The following is a 24961-nucleotide window of genomic DNA, read 5'->3' on the forward strand; positions in this document are numbered from 1 at the left end:
CCCATTGCTTCTTTCATCTTTCAATGTCTAATTTCATTTATCAGCCAACCTAAAGTTTATTTGTAAAAGCAAATATCTTTTTCCATTCATCAATCAGTGGAATCCTTCCCATTGTTTCTTTTGTGTCCCACTGCTAGTTTTATCTACCAGCAGACCCTAATCTCAGTAAGAAAAGCCTGACAAGACATGAGTTAAAGCTGTTTTAATAAAATAGAATAGAAATAGGAGTATAGACAACAAGTAAATCTAAGACCCCTTCAGATGCTGGGCACCCTGTGTTCAGGCAGCATTGTTCAAGACCAGAGGGGAAACCCTGTTGGTTTGGTAGGGAACGTGTTGAAGCTTTGCTGATACTTTGTGAGTGAAGTCTCTCATGAGTGGTATTTGTGAGCATTTCATCTTTGACAAAGTTGTGACAGCATGGAAAGTTCTGGCAACACACAAGGCAGAAGCACCATGCTTTCCACTGAGCTGAGCTTCAGGTGTTTCAGGGAAGGTCTGTATGCCACAGAGAACGGCTGCGACCCTGGGAGATGTTATAAATGAGGAGCTTGACTAGGCCAATATTCAAGCAGCAATCAATTTGTTAATTAATATGATAAAGTATGAGCAACAGTGCTGGGTACAGTGGGGGAAGTTTTCCCTCCAACTGCACACTGATAGTTGAGGCTTACAGGTATTTATAGTGGTAGTCATAAGCTTTCTCAGCAGTTTCTATTCCCAATTTTTACGTCACAATTCCATACACTATTGTGATTTAGTTTTTCTCAGGATGTATCCCAGAAAGGAGTATCCCCAGATGGTGGGGTCCAGCTTCTGAAAGAAGACAGAAGTCTCCCAGCTGGTGAGGTCCAGATTCCAGATGTGAGTCCATTGCAAGGACTATAAATCTCATAACAGTGATGTCCAGCTTCCCTTGGTCAAAACTATCAATCCTTGAGTTGATGTTCATCTTCCTTTCTCAGTCTGCTATCCAGTGTTTTGTTAAGGTGTTGAGATAAGCATGTTTCCTTTTTACATATTCTAAAGCTATAGTTTCAAAGATCCTTACTACAAGCAATATTCTAAAATTATACTTCAAAAGGTTATTATTGCAAAACTCTTTACGGCTTAGCTACAAGCAGAAAGTTCCTGTCAAACAGCAACATCCTTAAAGCTTTAATTCAAATGCTCCTAAATCAACTTAAGACTTATAAAGGTTAATTGTGAACAAAGGATAGGTTCAAAGGCCTTCTTCCATGCTTTACTTCCTCAGTTATTTATTAGAATTCATCTTTATAACTGTCCCATGGTCGGTTTCCACACATATCACAATCACAAATACATGCGTTTCCTGTATGCACCTGACATGAAACACAGCTTTGTATTTCACAGAGGAGTGTCCTACACCGAAGAATAAATCACATTTTTCTGCCAAGGATGCATTATCATCCATTTGAAACTTAGAATCAGGCTTCAAAGAGATGCTCCAATTATTACATTTTTTAGCTGGGAACTCGTCAGGCCCCCCGCAGCTCAGCTGAGGCGTGCGGAAAGGAGGAGAGAGCGCTGCGGGGGGCAGGCATGTTTGGACACGTCATTGAGAGGCACCAAGTGTGGTGCGGCGAAGTTCTCCCGCTTCCTCTTTCACCAACCTGTGCCAGCGGAGCCCGGGGCTGTGCTTTGTGTTTGCCCGTGCTTCCAGCCCCGTCTGCAGGGACACGACGGAGCACAGCACCACGAGAGCCCACCGGGAGAGGAGAAGCCATGTACAGGAGAAAGATGAGAGGGTAAAAGAAATTGCTGACCAAAAGAAAAAAAGCAGTCCAGCTTCAGCTCTGTGTTGTCGCTGCTCCTTGGACCCGAGGGCGTCCCTGGCTCTGCAGCCCCGGGCTGGGGTCGGTGTCCGTGCCGGCTCGGCCGCGCTTGGGGCAGGGCGAGGGCAAGGCTGGCGGCTGCACACCTGAGCGGGACCTTTGTCCCCACTTAACTGCGGTGGACGAGGGGCTGCACTGCGGTCCGAGGCTGCTGGGGAAGTTGCCAGTGCAGCGGAAGCTGGCCCGGGAGCCATAAGGAGCAGCAGGCACCCAGGACAGCCCGGGGAAGGTGGGGTGTTGGGGAAGGGCCGAGGCGGGAACTGGCTGGCCCCGACGCCGTGCTGTGAGGGGCTGGCAGTGCCTCCTCCTCGCTCGGCGCTTTCGAGGTCTTGGGACAGCTCTTACCACCCAAAACAAAGTGTCTGCGACCACCTTCTGTTCGAGGGAGGGGGAAGGTTTAATGTAAGTAAGGAAAGAAGTCGAGGAGTGTAAAGAATGCGCTTAGTAAAGAAGTGCCTCGGCTGTGCAGAGCATTAGCAAGGGACAAAAAACGTGGATTAAAGAAGTTTTGACAAATTTATGCTCATGTATTTTTAGACATTATCATTATTACTGTTATTATCTTGCAATGAGCAGAGTTTTAAATGGTTTCTAATAAAAAGTGTTAGAGGAAGGAAGGAAAATTTTTAAATATCTATGATGATACAGTTTATTATACAGTTTTAGTAAGAGAGATATTCATATTAGGAGCTGGTTTTGTGAAATTAGTACATTTTAAAATAATCTCATTGCATTCCTGTTCAAGTTACAGATGGTGGGACCATCCAATAGGAAATGTATAATTAACACATTTTGAAATGTATTTTGTAATCACTCAATACATCTTCAAGGTTTAATGCATATTTACGTAGCAGCTGCATATTAATAAAAAAGAAAATAAAGAAAGAGATAGTTACATTGGCTGTCATCCCTCTACCGTTTTCTGCCCTAATTCCTCTAAACATTTTGGGGTACAATCCAGCTTTCATATTATCAGTCTTTACAGTGCATTTCTCTGCAGCTCTCAAATTCTGAAAGGATTACAAGTTCACCTCTATGAGATTGACGAACCTGATTTAGAAAGAAAAATAATGTTTTCTTCTTTATATCTTTAATTATTTGGTAACTATGAATTTTGTCTCATATTTGTATCAATAGCTCTTATGTGATCGATTTTTTTTAGTTAGGCTCTATGTGAATACGTGTACCATGCATAACAATGCTGAACAGGAAGAACACTTGGGGATAACTACAAACACTTTTAAAAAGAGTCGAGGTGATTGCATGAATTTGGGCAATGTATCTGTAAACTCACAATTTAGGTATTCTCTTATCTGACTTGGGGAGAAAAATGAACGCTGCCTTTCTGTATATATTCTATAGTCTGTGAATGTTTTATCACGGTTTTAAAATTTATCATTTGTCCTTCTGGTAGTGTTGTTTAAATTTTCATTAATCTACTATTTTAAGAATAGCAAGTAACAGCTGTAGGAAATATTAATAAGAATGCAGACTTTTGGTCATATTTTATTAAGTTGATTACACTGTAAATTTCACTCGGCTCAACACATCCCTAAAGTGTCTGTATCTTGAAGATTAGTCTGTTTCAACATTGTTCTAAAGAAATAGCTTTATGTCCCCGAACACAGGACACACATTGCAGTAGCTTGTCCAGAATGCAGTATTTTATGGTCAAAACACAGGCAAGAGGTGCTTAAGACCTGTTTAAGTAAAACTTGGAAGTTTCAACTTGTTTGTGTGTTATAATCAGATGGGAGCATCTACAGGCACCTTTGAACGAATCAGATCTCTGTAATCTGTTGTGACATTGCTTTCCAAAACCTTAAAGATATCTGCTGTAAAAATTAGAATAACTGACTTGACTTGAATATTGAGAGTTTAATGAATTTTCTTTGGTGAACTTCAACCAGTCACATATTTTATATATTTATTGTGAACATTAGATATAATTATATTATATATATGTTCCCTAAAAATTGAATTTTACAAAAATTTAAGCTAGTGGACATTAACTCCCAAATAACATAATATAAATAGAAAAAGTTCATCTGTTTTAACACCTGAAATGAGAAAGCATAAAATCTGAGTCTGTGCTTCAATTTTGTCTCTCTTAGTGTTTTTTTTAACAACCTACTAAAGGAATTACGTATAATAAAATAGTTATTCCTGTACCATTATTAAACCTTTGGTGACATTTACATTTGTTATTACATTTTCATAAATTCAGTAGAAAGTCTGATAAATAAATCTGCATATGTGGTTTCTTTGGTTGATATAAATGGAGTTTACATGGAGAAGATAAAGAGAGACACACCCTGTTGTTTATAAACTGGTTCTTGTGCATTTGTATTTTAATGTATAGGAGGCTGGGATGAGGGAGAAGACAGGGTAAGAAGACAAAGCCTTCTGACTGACTCAGATAAAAGAGATACTTTTTAACATAGGTGATAAGTCCTGCAGATAGAGAATACGTGACAGTTACTTTTTCTGCAAAATTTAATTTGTCTGTGGCTCAGACTGGGGGGTTTTGCAACTTTTTTTGTTGTGCTTTTTGTTTGTTGGTTTGGTTTGAGTTTTGGTTTGTTTGTGGGTTTTTGTTACTAATGAGTACTAATGCATAAAGCAATTTACAAGCTTATTGCGTCTCTCTTCAGAATCTGATCAGTTGTCTACTAGATTAACTCTGAATTATTCTAATGTGGAAAAACATATATCTGAAGTGCATTCTCATATAAATCTCTGTATTAGGCAATTGTACAAAGGCTACATAGTGCCTCTGGAGATTTCCTTATTTGTGCATTATGGATAATTACTGAGTATAAAAGATATATTCAAGACTGTTGACAGACTTTGTATAGGTCCTTAACTGACAGTATTTAGAGGTCCTTTCTGAACTCAGAAAATATTCATCCTGGGAGTTGCATCTTTTTGCATAGAACACTTCTTTCCTCTTCTCTCATGTAGGGTAGTGCTGAATGTGCTAATCCTTATGAAAGTACAGACAGCAAGAGAATTCAATAAGGAAAAATATTCAACTTCACAGTGTATCAGTGCACTTTTTTTTTTTTTGGTATTAGTTTTTACAAAATTCACAACAGCTCCCTACATTGAAAATAGCTACATGGGAGCCTTGTAAAAATGCCTGACACACAAAAAATATAGAGAGCTTTTAGAAGTACTCCCACTGATGGGAAAGAGGACAGGCATAGGGAGGGTGAAGGTGGTGAAAGTTCTGCATGCAGGTGTAGAGGAGGGGAGGATTAACAGTTTAGGATTTGGTTTCTTTTGTTCCTTTACCCTGCCTGGTGCCTGCCTCTCTGTTTTCCTTGTGTTGCTGTCTCGTGCTTTGCCCTTCTTGGTTCTCCTCCGATTTCCTCCACCCTCCCCCTTTTTAATGTACTGGAGTACTACTGAAAACAAAGTGTAACCAGTGATTCCTTGACTTTTCTGTTTCAGCATGTATATCTCTAAGAGGGCATTAAGGAAACACTTTGACCCCCGTGAGTGTCCGAATGAGACGTACCTGCTGTGCCAGCTGCAGTGGCGTGGGAGCATCAAGTTTTGGCAGCACTGGCTCAGAAACGACGATTATAACGATTGCCATGTGGAGCAGTTCTTCCTGGAGGAAATCTTTGAGCCAAGAAGCTACAACATCTGTGACATGACGTGGTACCTGTCCTGGAGCCCCTGTAGGGAGTGCAGTGGTGTGATACGGGATTTCCTGGAGGAGCAGCCCAATGTGAACATAGACATCCGCGTGGCACGGCTCTACTACGTCAAGTATCTGAGCAACCGCATGGGCCTGAGGCAGCTTAACAACTTGCAGGGAGTGACCATTAAAGCCATGGAAGCCAAAGGCAAGGTTTCCATGCTTTCTGGGACTGGGGAACTTTGTGCATGGGTGAATTGGGTGAATGGGCTTGCTTCTATGGTGCCCCGTGTCTACTCAGCTTCTTTGGGGGCACAACCATCACCATGCAGTGAATGAGAGTCACATCCCAAAAAAAGGTGTTTAAGTAGTGCAGGAGAAGAGGGGCAGGACCCTTACGAACCAGATCTGTATGAAAATTCTCTTTTGTTTAGAGATACCATCCTTATGTCACTCCTGAGGGAATGGGGGATATGGTCCTTCTCCCTTGTCCTAAATCCCAGTCGCTGGGATCAGGCTGGCTGAAGAGCTTCCCTGCAGTTAAGGGAGGGAATAACATTGCCCAAAGTAAATGGCATTCGTTCCAAATATGGAGTGGAGACCATCCATCAGCTGATCTGTCCAGGGCCAAGCTGTCTCTGTGGTATGGACCCAAGGAAGACCTTAAGAAGTCTTGCCCCCTGAGCTTCTCTGGTATCTGAATAAACTCAGGTTAATTATCTTGCTTCTATTTCTCCAGACTATGATGACTGTTGGGAGACCTTTATACAACCAGGTGTCAACTATGATTTCTCGCCCAAGAAGTTTAAATCAGAGATACAGAGGAATCGTTCGAGGCTCGAGGATATCCTTCAGGTCAGTACACTCTGAGAGACAGAGGGGATCACATGGAATGATTTGCAGTCTGGGGCAACTGAGCTGTAAGGAGCAGGAAAGAAGCCCTTGTCCACATGTAGCTCTAGTTGGACTGTAAAGAGTACTGCAGCAGGATTTTGAGAAAAGTAATGTACTAAAATCATGGGAACTATCCTGTCCCACTGGGAGAGAAGCACTGTGGTTATTTTTCCATCATATTGATGTCATCTTTGTTTTTGCCTTTTTTTCTTTTATATGTTCTCTGTATATATTCGCACACATATTTGGAGCTCTGGAGCCTATTATTGTATTCTAGCTAGTTTCTCAGTACTTTTCTGTGCCCTTTCCCTGGGCAGGAAGACAAAACAAATTCCAGAGCTCCAAGCCACAGGGGTACAAGGCCTCCTATCTTGGTTCTTCCTGGGAACCAAGGTTGAGAGCAAGGTCTTTGAGACTCATTTTCATAAACAAATGCAGCTAGTACCAAGGGAGGGCTCCAGAGAAGGAGCTTGACCTGGGGGGGAGTTGTATTGCTACTTGTCCTCCTAACTGGGGCTTTTTATCAATTATGCTAATTTCCTAAAACCAATCAAAACAATATAGTTTTGATTCACCTCGTGTGGGGGGGCTTTTGTGGACATTCTCCATAAGTGCCCCTGGAGGCCTCCAAATAAAAATCCACTTACATATTACCTCCTATACTAAAATTATCTCAGGTTTCATTTTTTGGTTGAAAAAGGCAACAATATTATGCAGGAAAATCTATGCAGTTTTTCTCCTTTGGGTTTCAGGGTGGGAAATTCCTTGATTTGTACCTGGAACTCTAGTCTCATCTCAGAAACCCTCCACCAGATTCCTTTTTAACCTGGATCTGAGCATGGGTTTCAGTGTGCCAAATGGTACTATTCAGCCCCTTCCTCTCAATGTCTGCAGTGGTCTGACACCCCCCAGTTACTGGGCCCCTGCATACTTCATTAAAGTCCCTTCCAGATTCCATTCAGTAACTTCTGTGACTGGTTGGAAGGGTGCAGTTTCTGTGAGGTGAGAAAAGCTGTTCAAACAGAATGGCTGCACCCTGGGAAAACTCAGCCTTTGCTTCTGTTTTGTGCCAGACCTCTTGAAAGGCAGGAGAGAGAAAGGTGTGTTCAACAAGAGTGCTGGAAGTTTGTGGCCCTGGAGACAAAACACTTTGCTTGGATGAACAGGTCCACATCCTTGTCTGGGAAGGACTGTATTTAAAAAAAAATCTAACAAAACTAATATAAGTGCTTCAGCATTTTGATTTTAATGTATTAGAATTTTCTGACAAATGCTACTTTTAGTGAACAAGAGTGAAAGAAATCTGTGGCTATGTGGGTCATTGGTTATTTGGGAAATCCATTCTATATGGCATATGTGGAAAAGTAACATCTTGGGCTACTACAACCAATAGCCTGCTGCTGCTATGTCCATTTCAAATCACAGCAGGTTCAAAGTGCAATTGGAGGATCTAAATGTCATACTTCTATTTCCATTTCAGGGTCTTCATTTGTAGAATCAAAGAATCATAGAATATCTCAAGTTGAAAGGGACCCAAAAGATCATCAAGTCCTTCTCCTTGCATGACTACTTAAAACGAAGCAACATGACTAAAATCATCATCCCTGTTATAAACAGTTATGTAGTAGTTTGATTTCATTATAATTTGTTTGGTTTTATTTAAAAATTGTAATTGTTTTTAGATAATTAGTGTAAGTCTCAAATTGCTTTTAAGTGTGGTAAAATTTGTAATTGCTTGTGGGCAATATAAAAGGGGAAATAAGGCTTTTAAAAGATGTAAGTGGGCTTGTGAAAGGTGTGTTTAAGATATGATTATTGTTGCAAAATGTATATGGAAGATAGCATAAGTGAAGAGCAGAAGACCAGAAAGGAAGAGTACCAAGCTTAAAATGGCATCCGAAGACCACCCTAGACTGTTGACGTCTGCAACAATTGAATTGTGCGCAAAAATCTGAAACAGGATTGTAGTCAACCAGCCCAAAATAAATCTGCAAAATCTTCTGAGGAAGTAATACAACTGTAGCAGTAATAAAGACTGCAGACAGAAGAGGTCGATGTGCCTGGCTGTGGCCATGCACCCAGCATATGCTGTAAGTTTTGCTTTATGGTTATCCCCTATTATCATTCACTAAAACTCTTAAAAATTTAAGAGGAGTGGGCTTAGGTTCTGACATCAGTGAAGAATCTTATCCTAATGTCCAGGCTGAACATCCACTAATGCAGCTTCATTCCGTTTACACCAGTCCACTGATCAGTGGTTTCAGGATTACATCAATTTCAGGATTACCTGGTCCCAAGTGGAGAATGCAGCACTTGCTCTTGTAATATTTCATACAATTGGTGACTGCTCAGCTCTTCAGTATCCAGATTTCTCTGGAGGGCCTCTTCACCCTCAAGGGAATCCACAGGTCCTCCTAGTTTAGTATCATTGGCAAGATTGCTTAATTTTGGTTCCTACATTTGATTCCCCCATTCAGATGATTTATAAGGATGTTGAAGATCACTGGCTGTAAAAATGAGCTTCAGGGAGCTCCAGTGGTGACTAGTCACTAGCCTGATGTAAACCCTTTGGCTGTAACTTTTTGAGCCAAATGATTTTTCAGCTGCTCACCCAGAGCCCTATGGACTTATCTCACTGTGTGCTGGACATTTTATCCCGAAGGTGAAGTCCTGGGGTCTGAACAAGGGCCCTTGAGCCTCACTTACAAAGTGCTATTAGCAATATGATACATGTATAATTTTTTTGGTGAAACAAGTATTCACCTTTCTGTATTTAGAATCTGGACAAGGCCAGGTCTGTTTTGCACTACCTCTATTTTTTCTGTCTTTCCTTCTTCCTTTTTCCCTCTGTTTAAAAGTTTAACTCACTGCTGCCACAGGCTGCCCAAACATCGCTGTTGCCACATGTTGTTCAGAAAAGTTAAATCTGCAATTGTTCAGAAAGTTTAAATTGTTGCTGGTAAGTCTGTTGAACCGATCACACACTTTCAATTGCTGCAGCCTATAAATAAAACTTTCTAATTGATTGCTTGGTGTTGTTTTGCCTTAATTTCGCCCAAGGCTATTCCAAATGTTGGCTACCTCAGAGGAGGTGGTCCAGACATCCCTCTCAGGACCTGGTAATTGTCTCTCAGAACAACCTTCTCCATAACTACCAGGCACTGAATTGAGACTGACAGGGTGTAATCACCAGGGTCTTCCTCTTACCATTCTTGAAACACTGGAACAATACTGTCATCTTCCACTTGATCTGGAACCTTTCCAAGACCATTGCAAAATGATGCAAGGTGCTGCAATGATGTTGGTCAGCTCCTTCAGTGCCTTGGGATGGATCCCATGAGGCCCCATAGATTTGTGTGCATCCATCTGTGGCAGCCACTCTTGAACCAGTTCAAAGTTGTCTCTGGGCTTATCATCCCCTCAGCTGTGGTCTTCCAGCACTGGGCTCCTGGGGTCCCAGGGCCCATCATTTGGCAAGAAATGGGCAGGATGCCAAAATGAGCATCTCTGGAGACTTGCTGTCCTCTCAGATAGCCTTGTTTCCTACCTCATGATTCAAGAGGAACAGAAGTGAATTTAAGACCACAGAAAATGCCCCATCAGGACAGAAAGCACAGCGCAGACACTGTGACAGGGGTTGTTTTTCACAGAGAGCAGGCAATCCTGGCCACCATCTGTGGTTTGTCTTTATCTGCCCCACTACCTCAATACCCTCAATGACTGCATTTGGGAACCCTGCATCTCACCTTTAGTGTCTGTATATGGACCTAGTTTCACCCTGTGCTGCCATCTGTATCCACAGATTACTGGAGCAGAAAATTCCAGAAGCTTGTAGTTAGCCATGCAAATAAGCACTTGTCTCTGTTTTAAACTGATCAGCTAATTACAGTAAGTGTCAGTTCTTGCTGTAATAATGTCTCATCATTAGTCTGCATTAGAAAGACTGTGCCAACCTAGAGGATTTCCCACTGTTTCAGTGGGAGCTCTGACATGTAACCAACAGCAGCACTTGATTTTAAAATGCAGCTTCAAAAATCCACAGATGCTCTGTTCAACAGAAGCAAATTCCCCATCCACCAAGAGCAAATTCCCCATCCATGACTGCGGAATGATAATTACAGTACCCATGGTCATTGCATTTCAGCATCTCCACTCAGATAGCTAAAAGAAGTAAGTAATTATTTTTATTTGCAAGTCCATCCTGGAACTGGGCCACTGGAAACTCCTTGTGCTTTTAAGATGTTTTTAAAGAGGCAGAGAAAACTGATCACAAAAGTTGCTGGGGGGGGGAAGAGAAACACAGATGATGTGAAACTGCTAAACAAAATTTATAAAGTGGACCAAGTGTTTCCCTTTCAGTCTCCAATCTAACTAGTTGTTGGCACAGGCTGCCAAACAAAGGATATCACAGTATAACCTTCCCAGCAGCTTTGGGGGTGGTTGTTGATGCCCTGTCTGTGCCAAGGCTCATTTTCTTTAGTCCTTGTTTATACTGTCCTGTTGGCCTTGTCTTGCCATGCTCAGCTGGTTTACATCACAACCAGTTTTTGTTCAAAACAAGCTTGTGGTATTCCAAGGTCACAAGCAAAGAACCCCAAATTGTTTTTACAATAAAAAAAGAACAAAAGAATTATTATGGTCTGTGCCTCTTGGGGCCCTGAGGACTTAAAAAAGAAAAAAAAATTGTTATCTTGAGCGCCCTTACTTGTGGCTTCCAGTGACACACTGCCCACAGATGGCCCAGGAACAGATATGTTTAGTATGGACTGCAAAGAAGAAAATTAACTCCATCCTTGATGGTGCCTAGAGGTTGTAATGCCTGATCCTGGTAGATATTTTCTGCTTTTGATGGAGGTTTTACCTCCCATGACAGCTATATTTTCCAGGTGAATTTTGGAGAGAGTTTAACCCTGTATTGTTGTCATTGAGCAATCCCCGAGTGCTTGGGAAAGAAAATCTCTGAGCTGCAAGTTCCTAGAGCTGCTCTGAACACTCTCCTTGGTACAACCTATAGAAAATCATTGCTGTCTCTCAAGTGAACTCCACCTGCTTATGTGGTCCCCCTCATATTTAAAACTCTGGTGGTTGTGTGATGACTCAGGCTCTCAGGCAGGCCATGGATGCTAATCCCCACAGGGTTGGGGTATTTATTGTTCTGCTTCCTGCTTTGACAAAGTGTGTGTATTGAAGCAAAGACACAGAAATGAAGCAAAAGAAGAAAGAGGAATATATAGAACTTCTGTGACTCAAAGTAGTGTGAGAAGACTGTAGAAGGACTGCTTATAGTAGAAAAACTTTCCAAAATACAGATATGTTCACTTGCAGCTTTTTCTTTCCATGCTGACTCCTTATGAAGTATCTTTAATGAGCTGGGAAATTCTTTGATTTCTATAACCTCACCAGATAATGTGAAAGAATTATATTACAAGGATATCAGGATGTTTTGTTACCGAAGTAAGCATGCAGATAAGCCATTCCCACCAGCCAATTATTTTTCACTTTGCTTGGATCAGAGCTCTGCCTGCACATCCTTGTGGCTGGCTGCCATTCCACTTCACAGTTCAGAGTCAGCCTCATAAAGCTCACCCAGCAGTGGCAGGGTGCCACCAGTTATCTTAATCTCTTATGTTTCGGTTTCCACATATGGAGGCTGAGCAAGAGTCTCAGTTAAGTATGGTGACGCTGTGCAGACTGCAGAGAAAATGAAAGCAAAGGTACTGGGAGAGATAAGAGTCATGGGTGCATGTGCTTACCAGAATTGCAAAGTAATCTACTACCAAGGAGGTGTATTTGTGTATCTACAAGCTTGTTTTCATACGCATTATTGCATTATTGTGCATACACATATCCGTAAATATCTTCATGAGTGTGAATTTATACTTATAGGTTCATACATAAACACATTTCAGCCTTTTTTAAATGTGGAGGCCACAGAACAAATCTCAAAAGGCTCTGTATGGTTTTTCTTTCAATAAAAAATATATAGATACCTACTAAGAAAACTCCATTAAATCCAAGTAAACACACAGTGGATTTTCCTTTTACTGTCAAATGTGTCAGCAGCAGAACACTTGAACTAACACAGGATTTACCATTTCAAATTAAGTCCAGGAGGCAGCCTGTTAGTGGAGGCTGAGACTTAAGCCTCTGTGTCATAAGCCCCAGGCTTTTGTCACATTTAAATTTAACCTTTCTCTTTGCTTCCAGACTTCCACTTGGTGATTCTCACCTCTTTCCAATAGATCATCCAGCTAGAGAATAAAAAGCTCAGTACCTGTAAAATCCTCAGAGATTTGCAAATTAGGATTTTAGCTGATTCAAACCTTGTCCCTTTTTGTCTTCTTTGATGTCCGATTTAACTTTCCTTCTGTGCTCCTCTTTCTCCTCTAACCTGTCCATCTTCCCTAATTTCTTCCATATATTTGCATTTCTATGACTCTGTCCCATCCCAAATTTGTTACCAGATGTACTTCTTGGGTTTCAAGTGTCAGATAAGCCAAAAGATAGTTGAGAAAAGGGAGCGGTACATCAGCAGACAGCACCTCTGTAATAGTCATGCTGCAGACCTGTTTTGCTGCAATCTCTTTCCTGGGAGACATCTGAAGGGACCTAGCTCCCTGATGCTCCTTCCACCTCTCTGTCACTCAGTGAGCATCCTGGAGGCCCTTTGTAAAATGTTCTGAAGGAACTATGATGCTTTTAGATTATTTTCCCTGGTGAATCTGGTAATATGTATGCAGCATGTCTCTACTACCACCATAGGCAATATTCTCATGAAGGTTTAAGGAACCTGGTGTTTAAAGAAGTCATGAGTAAGTGTCTGTCCACCACTCTCTGTACTCTTTGCTGCGTATGTTCCTCCAAAATGCATTCAGGTTCATGAGGCATGCATATGAGGGTGGTGGTTATTAAAAAAAAATAAATCCTTTTCCTGGAGTGGTTGAGATACATTCAGATGTTACTGATAGCTCAGCATCATGAACCACCTCCATATTTATCTCTTACATTACCTTAAACAGTTTCTGTGAGGGGACATAATTGACTGCATGATAAGTAGAATAAAAATTTTTACCACAGTTGAGTAATACGAGACTCCACCTATGTAGATAACCCTTGCTACTGACACGTAGCAATTTAAAGGAATACTGGATTAATGCTGGTTTCTCATAAAAACCAAGGAACGGGTTTCCCACCTAGCTGTATGATCCTTCTGGAGGTCATCATCCTCCTCTTGACTCACTGAAGCACGGTCCCCATAAACAGAATGTGCAAGTTCTTCTAGAAGTATGAAAATGGCAACCTTGAAAGTGGCAACCTTGTCTTCCTGGTTTTATTAGGGTTAAAGCAACTACTGAATTTGGAAGGGATTAGTCTTCTCACATTATGCTAACAGAGCCATATTTCCAATTTTCTTTTTTTCTTTTTCTTTCCTTTTGGCTTTCTGAAGACACTTGAAAGTGTTGCATTGCTGATTTCTTGCTTGAACATTTTTCCTTCTCCACTTTCTGTGGCCCATTGCTGCTTTCCTGTTAGGAACTACTGCTGCTAATCAAACCAGTCCTTGCAGATCAGATTCATAATCTCTAAGCCTAATTCACCCCTGCTTATTTGTAAATATGTACAGTAAGAACAGGGCAGTGAAGGGAGTACTACAGCACCAAAGCATTCCTCTCTCACTAAGAATCATGCCCACGAGCTCAAAACCTAATTAGCCAATCACGGTTTTGTTTCAACAACCTCTTAAATGTTTGAGCTCCCCTTCACTCTTCTATGGTTGGAAAAAATGCAACCAGCAGGGAACAATTCTGTGCTGAGAAGGGAAGAGTGACCTTGCAGCAGAAGAGGCTTCAAGGGCCGACTCTGTGTTGGCACTGCCTAATGACCTGCCAGAACCAGTCTTCTCCTTGACAGAGAGTCCTGCCAGTGCCTGAATCCCTATTCCCTCTGAACTTCGCCATTTGTGTACACTTCCAGGGTTTTTTCTGCCCTGGTGGAAAACGGAATACTTTTTAACAGCAGAATACTGAGAGCTTGCTGCAGATAATACAGATAAATCACTCCCTTAACTTTAAAATCCCACATCCGGCTTGGCACCCAGGAAGACAATCTCTACATCGTGCATCAGGCCAAAAATAATTGTGTCACAAAGCCAGAAAAAACTGTGAGTGACAGAGACTGATTCTACCTAAGCCATGTGAAGAATTCTTTTGTGATCCTTTCCCTCTGCAAGCCAGTTTTGGGTGTGTCAGAGGAAAGTTTCTCACTAGAAACCAGCATTTTTCAGATTAAATGGGAAATACTCTTTTGCTGCATCTTGTGAGAGTTACAGAACTGATTACAGTAAGGTGATGCCCAGTTCATAATGCTGACCAGATTTCTCAGGGCACTGGAAAATGCCTGTTCTATTTGCAGTGGACTGATATCATGACCTATAGCTTCTGCAGATACTCCACAAGTGGCTCAGGTCTTGCTCTCAGTGTCCACATGAGTACAGAGATCTTCTCAGTTGTGATATTACAAAAATATCTGGATGTTCCCTCACAACAAGGTGTCCACTGCCAAAAACTCTCCTGGGTGGTGGGAAGCATGCTTAGAGTCAGCCTGAGAGTGGCTGCCCAGTCACTGACCGAAGCTCAGTGGTCACAAACATGGAGTGTCTTCCTTAACTACAGGAGGACTCAGGCTCAAGGGGGTGTGAGCGGTCCTTGGAACTCCACAGGAGAAGTCCCACAAAGGGAATGGTAACCACCACCATCTGCTGGATTCCACAGACTCACGGGCTCTGCACATGATGTCTTCTGTTTACCTCTTTCCATTGGGCTCTGTTCAAGTTCCTCGAGGCATCTGGGTGTCAGAGAAGTGACATGCCATGCCACAGCTATGTGGCTTGATGCCATTTGTGTAGGTGCTTTTCTGTCTTGTCACATTGGGGTGACTAGAGAAGATTTGTGATTCTCTTCTGGAGACAGAGTTTAAAAAGACATTTCTGTCTGTAATTTCTGTTATTTCTGTCTGCAGTGCAAAAAGTGGCTCACTTGTTAATCACAGCTTCTGGAAGGTAACCTTGTACTCAAAGGCAGATCAGTTTCTGAGTGGGATCACCCCCATTTGCAGTTCTTTTCTGCCAGGGGCTTGCTTTCAGCTTCAGCCAGCTGGATAGTACAAGTAAGTGTGAAGAAAGTCACCATAAGGAAATGCTCAGCTAATCAGCAGCATTAATAAGGCCCAAAGATCAGAATTATGATTCAGGAATAGAAACTGAAACTAACATAAGACTTATAAAGGCACACCAGTCTCCCAGGAAGCAATACACGAATCCAGAAATACCCATGGCTGCTGTCGGTGCCAGAGGTAAGTACATTCATGTGAAAGGTAGGCCTATTTCCCCATAATCAAGATATTTACTGGAGTTGTATCTAGAGGACTGGAGTATAGACACAAATGTGTTTTATTGGCATGAGGATACACAGGAGACAGATGTGGATTTGTGTTTTATGTCTTTGAGTCTTGGATCCAGCTTCAAAATATCAATATAATTTTGTTATCCTTGGTATGGTAGGGAGAATTCAAAATCCAAAAGAACCTTTACTGTGAAAAGAAATCTCAAATAAGATAATTTAAGAATTGAGCCATTTAATTAGCTTATATATTGATCTATTTTATTTTCACTGTGATAAATAACTAGAATATTCTTCTTAAAGAATCAGGGCAATAAGGCTGTGCAATTACTTGATCATATCTCTGTTGATGTGGAAAACTATTTTCTTCGTGTTAACATGTAATTTTACTCTGTATAATTCAGAATTTCTCATCTTCAAGAGCTAAGCTGCAGAAAAATGCCTTTAGTATCTTAATTCTAAGTGTATTTTAAAATAAATCTTTATTGTGTATAATTAATAAAAACAAAAAAGAAAAATAAATGGAATTATTTTATTTTATATACACTTAAAATTAAAAAAAAATTATTTTATCAAATAAAATTATGGTTCCTAGATCCTTACGTTTCCTATTGGTGGATTTTTATAAAATAAATAAGTAGCCTTGATCTCCTGCAACTGTTTTCCTTTAGACACTCAGCTGGGAAGGGATGAATAAGTCATGGGGTCAAAATTTCTTGCCACTATGGGAGATAAAATGTGTATAATCAGGCAGGTCTGTGTTGCCACCTGTAGGTATTTGTTACCCTCCTTTCTGTACTGGTATTTTTTAGCTTGGCATTGATTTTTTTAAAGTTTTTTAGAAAGTTACAGATCTTTGGAAAGTAAAGATGGGAAGCCGGTTGTGGAAATGTTTTTGTCTAGATTGCCAAGATTATGAGTACCAATGAGAAAACTGCTTAAGCTTTGCCTGTCTCGTAGAAGTGGTTTGGAAGATTTAAAGGGATAAGACATTTGATTCTGCTCTTTGATTAGTCAGGGAAGAACAGATGCAGTACTGCTGAATTTAAACTCGAGTTTTACACAATCAACCTTAATGTGCTAAACTGATCAAGAGTTGGTGTACAACTTAGGTTAAACAACCATCAAGTTCAACTTCCAGGTAGAAGTCCACACCTCCTGAATCCCAGAGTGCCTATCCTGCTGTGCTGTGAATACTTACTGACCCCTTTCAGAGGGAAGAGATTTGACAGGGAGTGTATGGAACTAAAAGGGGTCTGGACAGAAAGGGTAGAGGAAATTTTGTTTTCTGACCTGCTATCCTCAGTGACACACAAATCTTTTCTACACAGATCCCTCATCCAGAGAGAACAACCATGGGTAAGAGAAGTAGCTCTGTCACTCACTGCTGCCTGAGCTACTCGCCAATTTCCAGAGACAGCCTTGTGCCTTGTTTTATCCTTACTATTCCTCTCCTCAATCTTCCTTTTCCAGTTGCCTTGCTGCTTTGACTGGTGCTGATCTCTGAGTGGCGATGAGGTTGCTTACCCACCCAACAGTTCTCCAGGAGGTGCTGGGGGTGTTCTGAAGCTTTCATCAAATTCCAGTTTTAGATCGCTAATCGCAACATTTCTCAAACTACTCATTTCTCATGGGAAAAGCTGGGAGTGGGAGTCCGAACATCATTGAAGTGCTGGGATCACAGTATTTCTGGTACTCTCCTTCAGGTGGAAGATACAGCCAGGAGACTTCCAAAGAAATTATTCGCCCAGACAAAATGGACGGATGGTGTGCCTGCTATATGAAATCAGATGGAGAAACGGTTCCATCTGGAGGAACTGGTGTACGAACAATACTGAGCAACATGCTGAAGTCAACTTCCTGGAAAATCACTTCAGTGACAGGCCACAAATTTCTTGCTCCATCACCTGGTTCCTTTCAACTAGTCCCTGTGGAAAGTGCTCCAGAAGGATTCTGGAATTCCTGAGGTCACACCCTAACGTGACCTTGGAAATATATGTAGCCAAGGTGTTCAGGCACCACGATACCCGTAACCGACAAGGACTCCGCAACCTGATAATGAATGGAGTCTCTGTGCATATCATGAATCTTGAAGGTAACCCAGCTACTCTTTGTCTAAGTGTGGATTGAAAGTTCTAGGATTATGTGCACTCTTAGTTTGTAACAGAGGTGATGGCTGGCTTTGGGGAGGACTAGTGAGTGAAAAATGTCACTCTCTTCTGCCTTGTTTCTTCCCCAGTCCTGTATAGCAGCAGGACCAGCATGGTCATTTCCTCTTGCCAAATCTGAACATGGAGGTGTGGAGGTTTCTCTAGCTATCCACACGTCCTTTATATGCAGTGTAAAATCCTGCCCCTCCTAGAATACACATGCAAATGAGCTTGCCAGCTGCATCAAGTAATTGGTTTCCCTTGGTAGCTGAAGGAGAGAAGGAAACTTGTCTAAAGGACAATTTCAGATGATGCATCACAGCAGATATGTCTTGTACATGTCTTGCCTTTTTGTGAGTGTATCTTACTTGCCTGGTGATGTTTGGCTGTAAAAACAGTCCAGGCAAGCAGCTCACAAACAGGAATGTATATTTGAAGAGATGAACCTCACATACCTGTGTGGATACTTACCACTGGAGTGTGGAGCTATGAAACCCACCAGATCAAACGTGATCTTAAAGGACATTACTTTTAAATTGGGTTGCTGTCTCTGGGATTGTAGCACCAGAGCACTGACAGAAGCTCTGGCCATCCTATCAACACTAAGATCAGTATGAAACTGTTAAGAGTGCTCACTCCAGTTTTCCCCTGATCATTGGGATAAGTCAGACAGATTCATGACTGAAGCAACTTTTCTTACCAAAGCTGTGTTGTCAAGCACAAGGCTGCCAAAAGGAGAGCCTGGCCAGCTCTGACTGCATGTCCCACTTCTCTTTTCACTCCTGCCACTTGCTGATTTCTTCTCTCTTGGCTTTATGCCAGAGCATGCTATTTGTGATAAGGGTTACCCAAGCCACCACAATGATCAATTTCTGTCTCTGGAAGTTCATTTTTAGACATATTGCTACTCTGTAGAGTTTTGGTTCCCCTTTCCACTAACTTATTTGTGTAGTTATTTGTGCACACCTTGTATGAGTATCTTTGTCCTTTACTGTATTCTTCCTGAGAAACAAATGACTCATTGACATGATAATGAAGAAAGAACTGGGCATCCTTTCATCAAGAGTGAATGGGTATCTCTCTTCTTAGATTACAGGTACTGCTGGAGAAATTTTGTTGCATACCAAGCTGGAGAAGATGACTATTGGTCCCAGAACATCAATGTACACTTCATTCTGAATAGCATAGAACTGTTACATATCTTTTTGGTAAGTAGACACCTGAAAAAAACACCAAGAGTGAAAATAATTACAAAAAAAATCCAAGGAAAAGGAGATTTGGATGATCACAGCAATGGTGTTAGCAGAAATGATAGTAGGAAAAATAAGCATCGGCTTGAAGCTGCATAAACAGAGAGCCAAGAAGGCAAGAGATTGCTAGAGGACTATACTGCTACATTGTGCCTTTGTGGTGAGGAGCAGAGAAGAGAAGAGATTTAGCACTACTCTCAGATTTTAACTAAGGAAAGGGTACGTTATTTCAACCCTTTGCAAGAATCAGCTTGCAGCTTCATTAGCTTGCAGCTTACAGGAGCTATTTGACCTGAAAAGCTCCTTCAGCTCTGTAATCATGATTCAAGTATTCTCTTTTTGCCTCAGGACAGGGCCATGGATTTCAGTTAAGTTCTGAGCAAGTTCAAAAGCCCAGATGGGTGCATTTACCTTCAGGATCAGAGTTTACGTATTAGAGTATAATATGGCCAAGATCTGCTTTCCATTTTTCTTGCAACCCATACAGCTGCAGAAGTTATTTGTACAGTCTGATATCCTACTCAGAAAGAGGAAGTTGTCTCCTGAATAGGAGAGAAGACCAGGACTGGAGTAAACTGCGGGGCTCAGCAGTTTTTGCTTTGTGGGGCAAGCCAGTTCTTGCTTGAACTGGTCCCTCTGTGCAGAATGGATGGCAGGAGGTGGAGGAAGGGATGCACAAAACTGCTGGCAGGAACTTGGGGTCACAGACACAAACCTAACCTGTTTGTAGGATGCTGTGATTGTCTTGTTTTATTTCTGGCTGGGGAAAAGGTACACATTACACTTCATTTCAGTTCCATCCACCCCAAATACTACAGAGGACTTTCAGTACCTCAAGACCTGACCTTTCCATTTCTTGTCTGAGTGAGACATTCAGGTGACAGGATACGCAGTCAGTAGCAATATCCAGTCAATCAGCTGATCTAACAAAGTACTTTATGCAATGTAATGGTTTAGGAGACATTTTCCCATTGGATTTCAGCCTTTCTGAGTCTCCCAATGCCCAAGATGATTAAATAATTTAGCAGCTTACGCACGATCAAGCGCATGGTGCGATGCCTGCCGGGAGCTGAGCAGAGCTGTCTGCTCAAGCTCCTGAGTGCTGACAAACTGCTGCTGACTCAGCAGTGGTACAAGGGCAATCTGCCCTTCAGGTCTTGGTTTTAAAGAGCCAGCTAACAAATTGCATGTCCCAGCCAGGCAGCCTTGGTGATTCCTCCAGAGTCCTGCTGGCTGGGAAGCCTGCTGGAAGTCAGGCACTTGCTCAGCTGCTCTGCTGTCTCAGCTAGACACAAGTCACCCCTCAAATGAACATGAACAGGGCCTATCATCAGTAGTTCTAACTACCAGCCTGCCACAGAAGGAATGGGAATGTCTCTGTGCTCAGTCCCTTTGAACATCCTGCCCCGTTTTACTAATTATGCAGAGGAATAATGTGGTGAGTGAGGTCCAGGCATGTGCTCCAGAGAAATACACGCTGTTGCATCAAGCCCTGGCCTCCCTGGCAGAAGAAAAACACTGAAGAAGCAGAGAGGATTTGGTGGAGCCCCACTGCGAAGGGCAGGGAATGGGGGCACTTGCCCTATGAGGAGAGGCTGAGTGAACAGGCTTTCCTTGAACTATAGAGAAGAAGGCTAAGTGGGATCTAGCTGCAGTTTTCCACTACATAAAGGCAGCAAAGACAAAGCCAAACTCTCCTCAGTGATGCAGAGAGAGAAAACAAGGCAACACACACAAGACGCAATGAGGGAAATTCCAGCAGGATTGAAGGAAATAGTCTCCCCTGAAAATGGTGCTGTACTGGAACGTGGAGAGGCTGTCACCTCCATCCCTGGAGACACTGAGAACTTTCCTCTGAGCTGCCAGATCCAGCCTTGGAGTTATTCATGCTCCAAATCTGGCGTGGTACTAGAAACCTCTGGCAGGGGCCTTTCTAACACCCCAAAAAATCTGCCTTTCCACAGAATCCAACTCCACTTCCCCTGCATTCAGCTATGCAAGCTGCCAACTTTTAAATGTTTTTGTTTCTAAATGGACTGTATTTCTAGGAGTGGCGTACATGGCACAGTAAATTATGAGGTGCTAGCCTGTTGTCTGGAAAAATGTATCTTGAGGGAGATTATTTAACACACTGAAGGAGGATCAGAGTGATCTTCTGAAGCAGATGATTTATTTTCAAATTCTCTATCATGCTGAAGAGACAGCTTAAGATTTTGGTATCAAATTTTTAATGTTTTTTTTCTTCCTCCTAGGGGCTTCCTCCATTTCTGGCATACTGAGTGCTAATGAGCATCACCACCATGCTTCCAAGCTCAGTTTGTGCATCTATACAGGACCAGAAACACCAGTCCCTGGCAGTCTTTTCTTCTGCAGCCTTGTTAAGTTTCTTGCTGCCACCAGAGAAGACTCCTATCACTGTCTGGGCATTGCTAAGTATTGAACAGAACAGAAGGAGCACAAGAGAAGCCATCAGGAAGCTCGGATGATGCAGCCAGGCACCCAGGACATTCTGGTCTTTACAGACCTTTTTGAGAGTCCAGTGGGATGGAGACCATGCCCCATAATCAGGCCTTCCACAACTGCAATCAGATTCTGCAAGTTGAGAGGCCAGCATGTAACATTTTTCATACTCTGATCTGTTCCAAAGAAGTAATCAGCCATGCATTCTTGCTTTCAGAATTTCTTACGAAGATCACTTTTATGGCTACATGTGTATGTTTCAGAATATATTTCATACTATTAAACTATTTATGCAATACTGTAATAATACTTCATTTTAAGGTTTTATTTATGAGTGTAAACTTTATTTATGACTGTAAAACCAGTGTAATAAAAGGGAAGATGTCAACATTGTGGAAACTTTGCTTTTCTTATTCAGCTCCTTGGCAGACATCCTTCCCTTGTAATTCCACACACTGGAGACATGGGTGTTCATTGTGTTATATTTGCCCAATTATCAAATCATAAACGAAAACCAAACAACATTAAATGTAGCAGCAATTTTAATTAAGTAGCTTAATATATATAAAATTGAATACACTCAAAATAGTGACAATATAATATGGTTAAAATAAGGAATAATTTGGTTCTGATAATAGCACATAAGCAAAAATAACCATGTGGGGTACGGAGTGCAGGGCTTGACCCTGTCACCTCATGGACAAGCTCGCCAAGCCAAAATTCCCCCTTTTATGCTCTATGTCATCACCATCTCCTCCCATTTTCTATTCGTCCCACTTGTTTCACCGCCTTCATCATCACCTTTACCATGCATGCTCCACCATTTTTTAGGTGGTCACACCACTCTTTGGGGGTTGTCCCTGATGAAGGCCTCTCCTTTTTCTCAATGTCCTTTAATTCACCATTTGGATTCCACATGCGCACCAAGCTGGTATAATGTAAGCCAAAGCTAATATAATATAAGCCAATATTATGTTCTAGCATCAAAGCAATAAATCTCACATAATTAACATTTCCCTGGGACCCAACCAAATTTTCCTTTCTTTCGGTTAATTTTAGTAATTGTTATCTTTTGTTTCTTCCTGTCCTGAACGTCTGCAAGGAAAAAGGGGAGGGAGCTCCTCCTTCTTCTGGCATTACACTTTTAACTGTTTTACTATTTCCAAATATTAATTATTGTATCAATATTGATTACCATTTCAATTTTGTCAGCATGAAGCACACCTATTTACCACAATTGCAAACTGGGGAACCAAAGTAAAACGTTTCTACTTTTCCAGCTGTAAACACAGAGTGGAATGGTGAAGTAGGAGATATTGAAAGCTCTGAGCTCTCTCTACTGGAAGAAGGCAAAAAGAAGATACAGGTGTGTTGGGTTTTGCAGCAGTTTTGAATTTGAACAGCAAATAATGTAGATCATCTGAATGAATCATGTGGGGACCCCCATGTGTCATGATTCCCACCCTCTTCAAGCAGGAAGGCTATTGTGTCATCCCACTGGGGGATGTGCTGATGCTGGGATCCACAACATGCACAAATGGTAACTTCAAGAACAAGGCAGGGGCTGGTGGGAACTGTGTCTATCTCTTCCAGTTTATTTATGCTTACAGCGTCCTTTGGCCAGGCAAAAATCTCCAGATGTTTAGCAGACAGAGACAGCCAGAAAAGCTGCAGGCTGAGGAAGCAGCTCCAGTCCCCGCAGTGTGAGAGTGTATCTAAGGCTGAGCACAGCTGGCTGGGGAGTGTCTACTACGTTAGTCGAATAAAACAACTCCAAACAACGTATAGCACAGCTAAAGTTTTCTTCCCCCTGTCCAGGGCCTCGTATTGGATGTCACATGCTCTCTTTCTGGACATTATAGTGTTTAGTCCTTGTTTCCTTAGGGAGCAATGTAATCACTTGATCAACATGCAGCTTAGTACAACAGGGTCCATAACCATTCGTGCCCAGGGCTTAGCCCTTTCCACTGAAGGCAGGAGGACAAACTTTCTCTGGTCTGTTTGGAAGCTTGCCAGTGCCAAGTCATCCCAGTGAAGTTTTTCACACTAGTTTTATCTGCCAGAGTGAATTTGCAATCTGCTGTATCACTGCTGTGCCCCTACTGGCATGTGAAACCTAGAAGTGGGTCTACCCCACTGGTAGCCTTTAAAGGTAACCACAGAGGGCAGCTGGTCTGCTCTCATCTTCTACTGGCCCTCTGGACTGGTAAAAACATTGTGCCAACTCGTAGACTGGGATAGCTCTTAAGTGTGAATTAATGACAAGATTATAGTGGGGAGACATCAACACCCTCCCTGTGCTGGAACTTGGGTGCAACAGCAGCAACAGCAACAGAGTTTTAGCCATATCTGATGTGGGTTTGGAAGCCTGATGGGAAACCTGGCTAAGAGAGAAGTGTATGCGAGGCTTAAAAGCCAAATGCAGCCTTCAGAATACTTGTCACCCTTTGGTGCCTCCCCATCTGCTGTGACTTCTGGTCTTGCAGCAGCCCACTTTCTCCTTCCCCAGCAGGGGCTCTGCTCATCATTGCTCACGTTGTCTGAACCAGGGGTCTCTTCTCTGCCAAATCCCTTCATGTTTCTTCTATGAACCAAATCTAATTTCCATCACTGTGAATATTTAATACATATGTGATGAAATAATGACATTTCTGCCCATAGGAACGCTAAAGGGTCAGCACCAGGGAGAGTAGAAAAACGTGCTCAAACACAATGCTGGACACAAATACATGTAGACTGAAAACCCCCTGAAGGGACAAGTAGCAAGGGAAATTCCATGACCCTGAAATCCCTTTCTATCCTGATTTCCAAGTACCAGCACGCAGGAGAGGAAGAGAAAAGGAGGGAGAAGACATGCTTGTGTTTGCAAGGGTCTGGAGTGTGCCTTTACATTGTTTAGTGGTAATCTGTTTCTCATTATTGCAAAGTCCAAGGACACCGTGTACTGACCTGGAGTAATGCTGTGTGCAGCTGTGGGAATGAATGATGTCAGTGTCCTGCTCTTCTGCGGACATGTTCTGGGGGGTGTTCAGAGACAGGCTTTGGGAGCTGTTTGCAGCATGGATCAACATCCCTTCAAGGCAACACCCCCCTCAGCAGGGTGGCAGACACCCCGTGCACCAGGAGATGTCAGCCATGCCCAGTTGTCCACACCAGCTGCCATCCCAGTTTTTCCTGTTTCCTCTGTTAGCAAGGACTCTACAGCTACCTGGATGTGCCTGTGCCTTGTTCATTGCTGCAAACTGTGGAGTGTTGATCAAGTGAGACTGGGGTTTTCAGTGAGCACCAAGGCCCCTGATCTGAC

The 24961-nt window shown here is 42.2% G+C and overlaps 1 protein-coding gene across 1 annotated transcript; it reads left to right on the plus strand.

Annotated features, from left to right (window-relative positions):
- The first annotated feature begins 1513 nt into the window (after nt 1-1513).
- On the plus strand, nt 1514-21878 carry LOC120497750 (DNA dC->dU-editing enzyme APOBEC-3F-like). Its single transcript, XM_039699637.1, has 10 exons — nt 1514-1769; nt 5313-5713; nt 6245-6360; nt 7880-7891; nt 15528-15564; nt 15649-15750; nt 17129-17156; nt 17504-17892; nt 19037-19155; nt 21450-21878. Exons 1-10 carry the CDS (start codon nt 1564-1566, stop codon nt 21474-21476), a joined length of 1437 nt encoding a protein of 478 aa, XP_039555571.1. The 5' UTR covers nt 1514-1563; the 3' UTR covers nt 21477-21878.
- Nucleotides 21879-24961: the final 3083 nt, after the last annotated feature.

Source organism: Passer montanus, unplaced genomic scaffold, assembly GCF_014805655.1.
Source record: "Passer montanus isolate IOZ18808 unplaced genomic scaffold, ASM1480565v1 scaffold137, whole genome shotgun sequence".
Classification (NCBI taxonomy): Eukaryota; Metazoa; Chordata; class Aves; order Passeriformes; family Passeridae; genus Passer; species Passer montanus.

What these genes read in the sequence shown, in the direction of transcription:
- LOC120497750 (XM_039699637.1), top strand. Translation starts at nt 1,564, where the DNA reads ATGTTTGGACACGTCATTGAGAGGCACCAAGTGTGGTGCGGCGAAGTT. An exon ending in TACAGGAGAAAGATGAGAGG is followed by an intron (nt 1,770 to 5,312) that starts GTAAAAGAAATT and finishes TTTCTGTTTCAG; the next exon opens with CATGTATATCTCTAAGAGGG. An exon ending in CAGCCAGCTGGATAGTACAA is followed by an intron (nt 15,565 to 15,648) that starts GTAAGTGTGAAG and finishes ATTATGATTCAG; the next exon opens with GAATAGAAACTGAAACTAAC.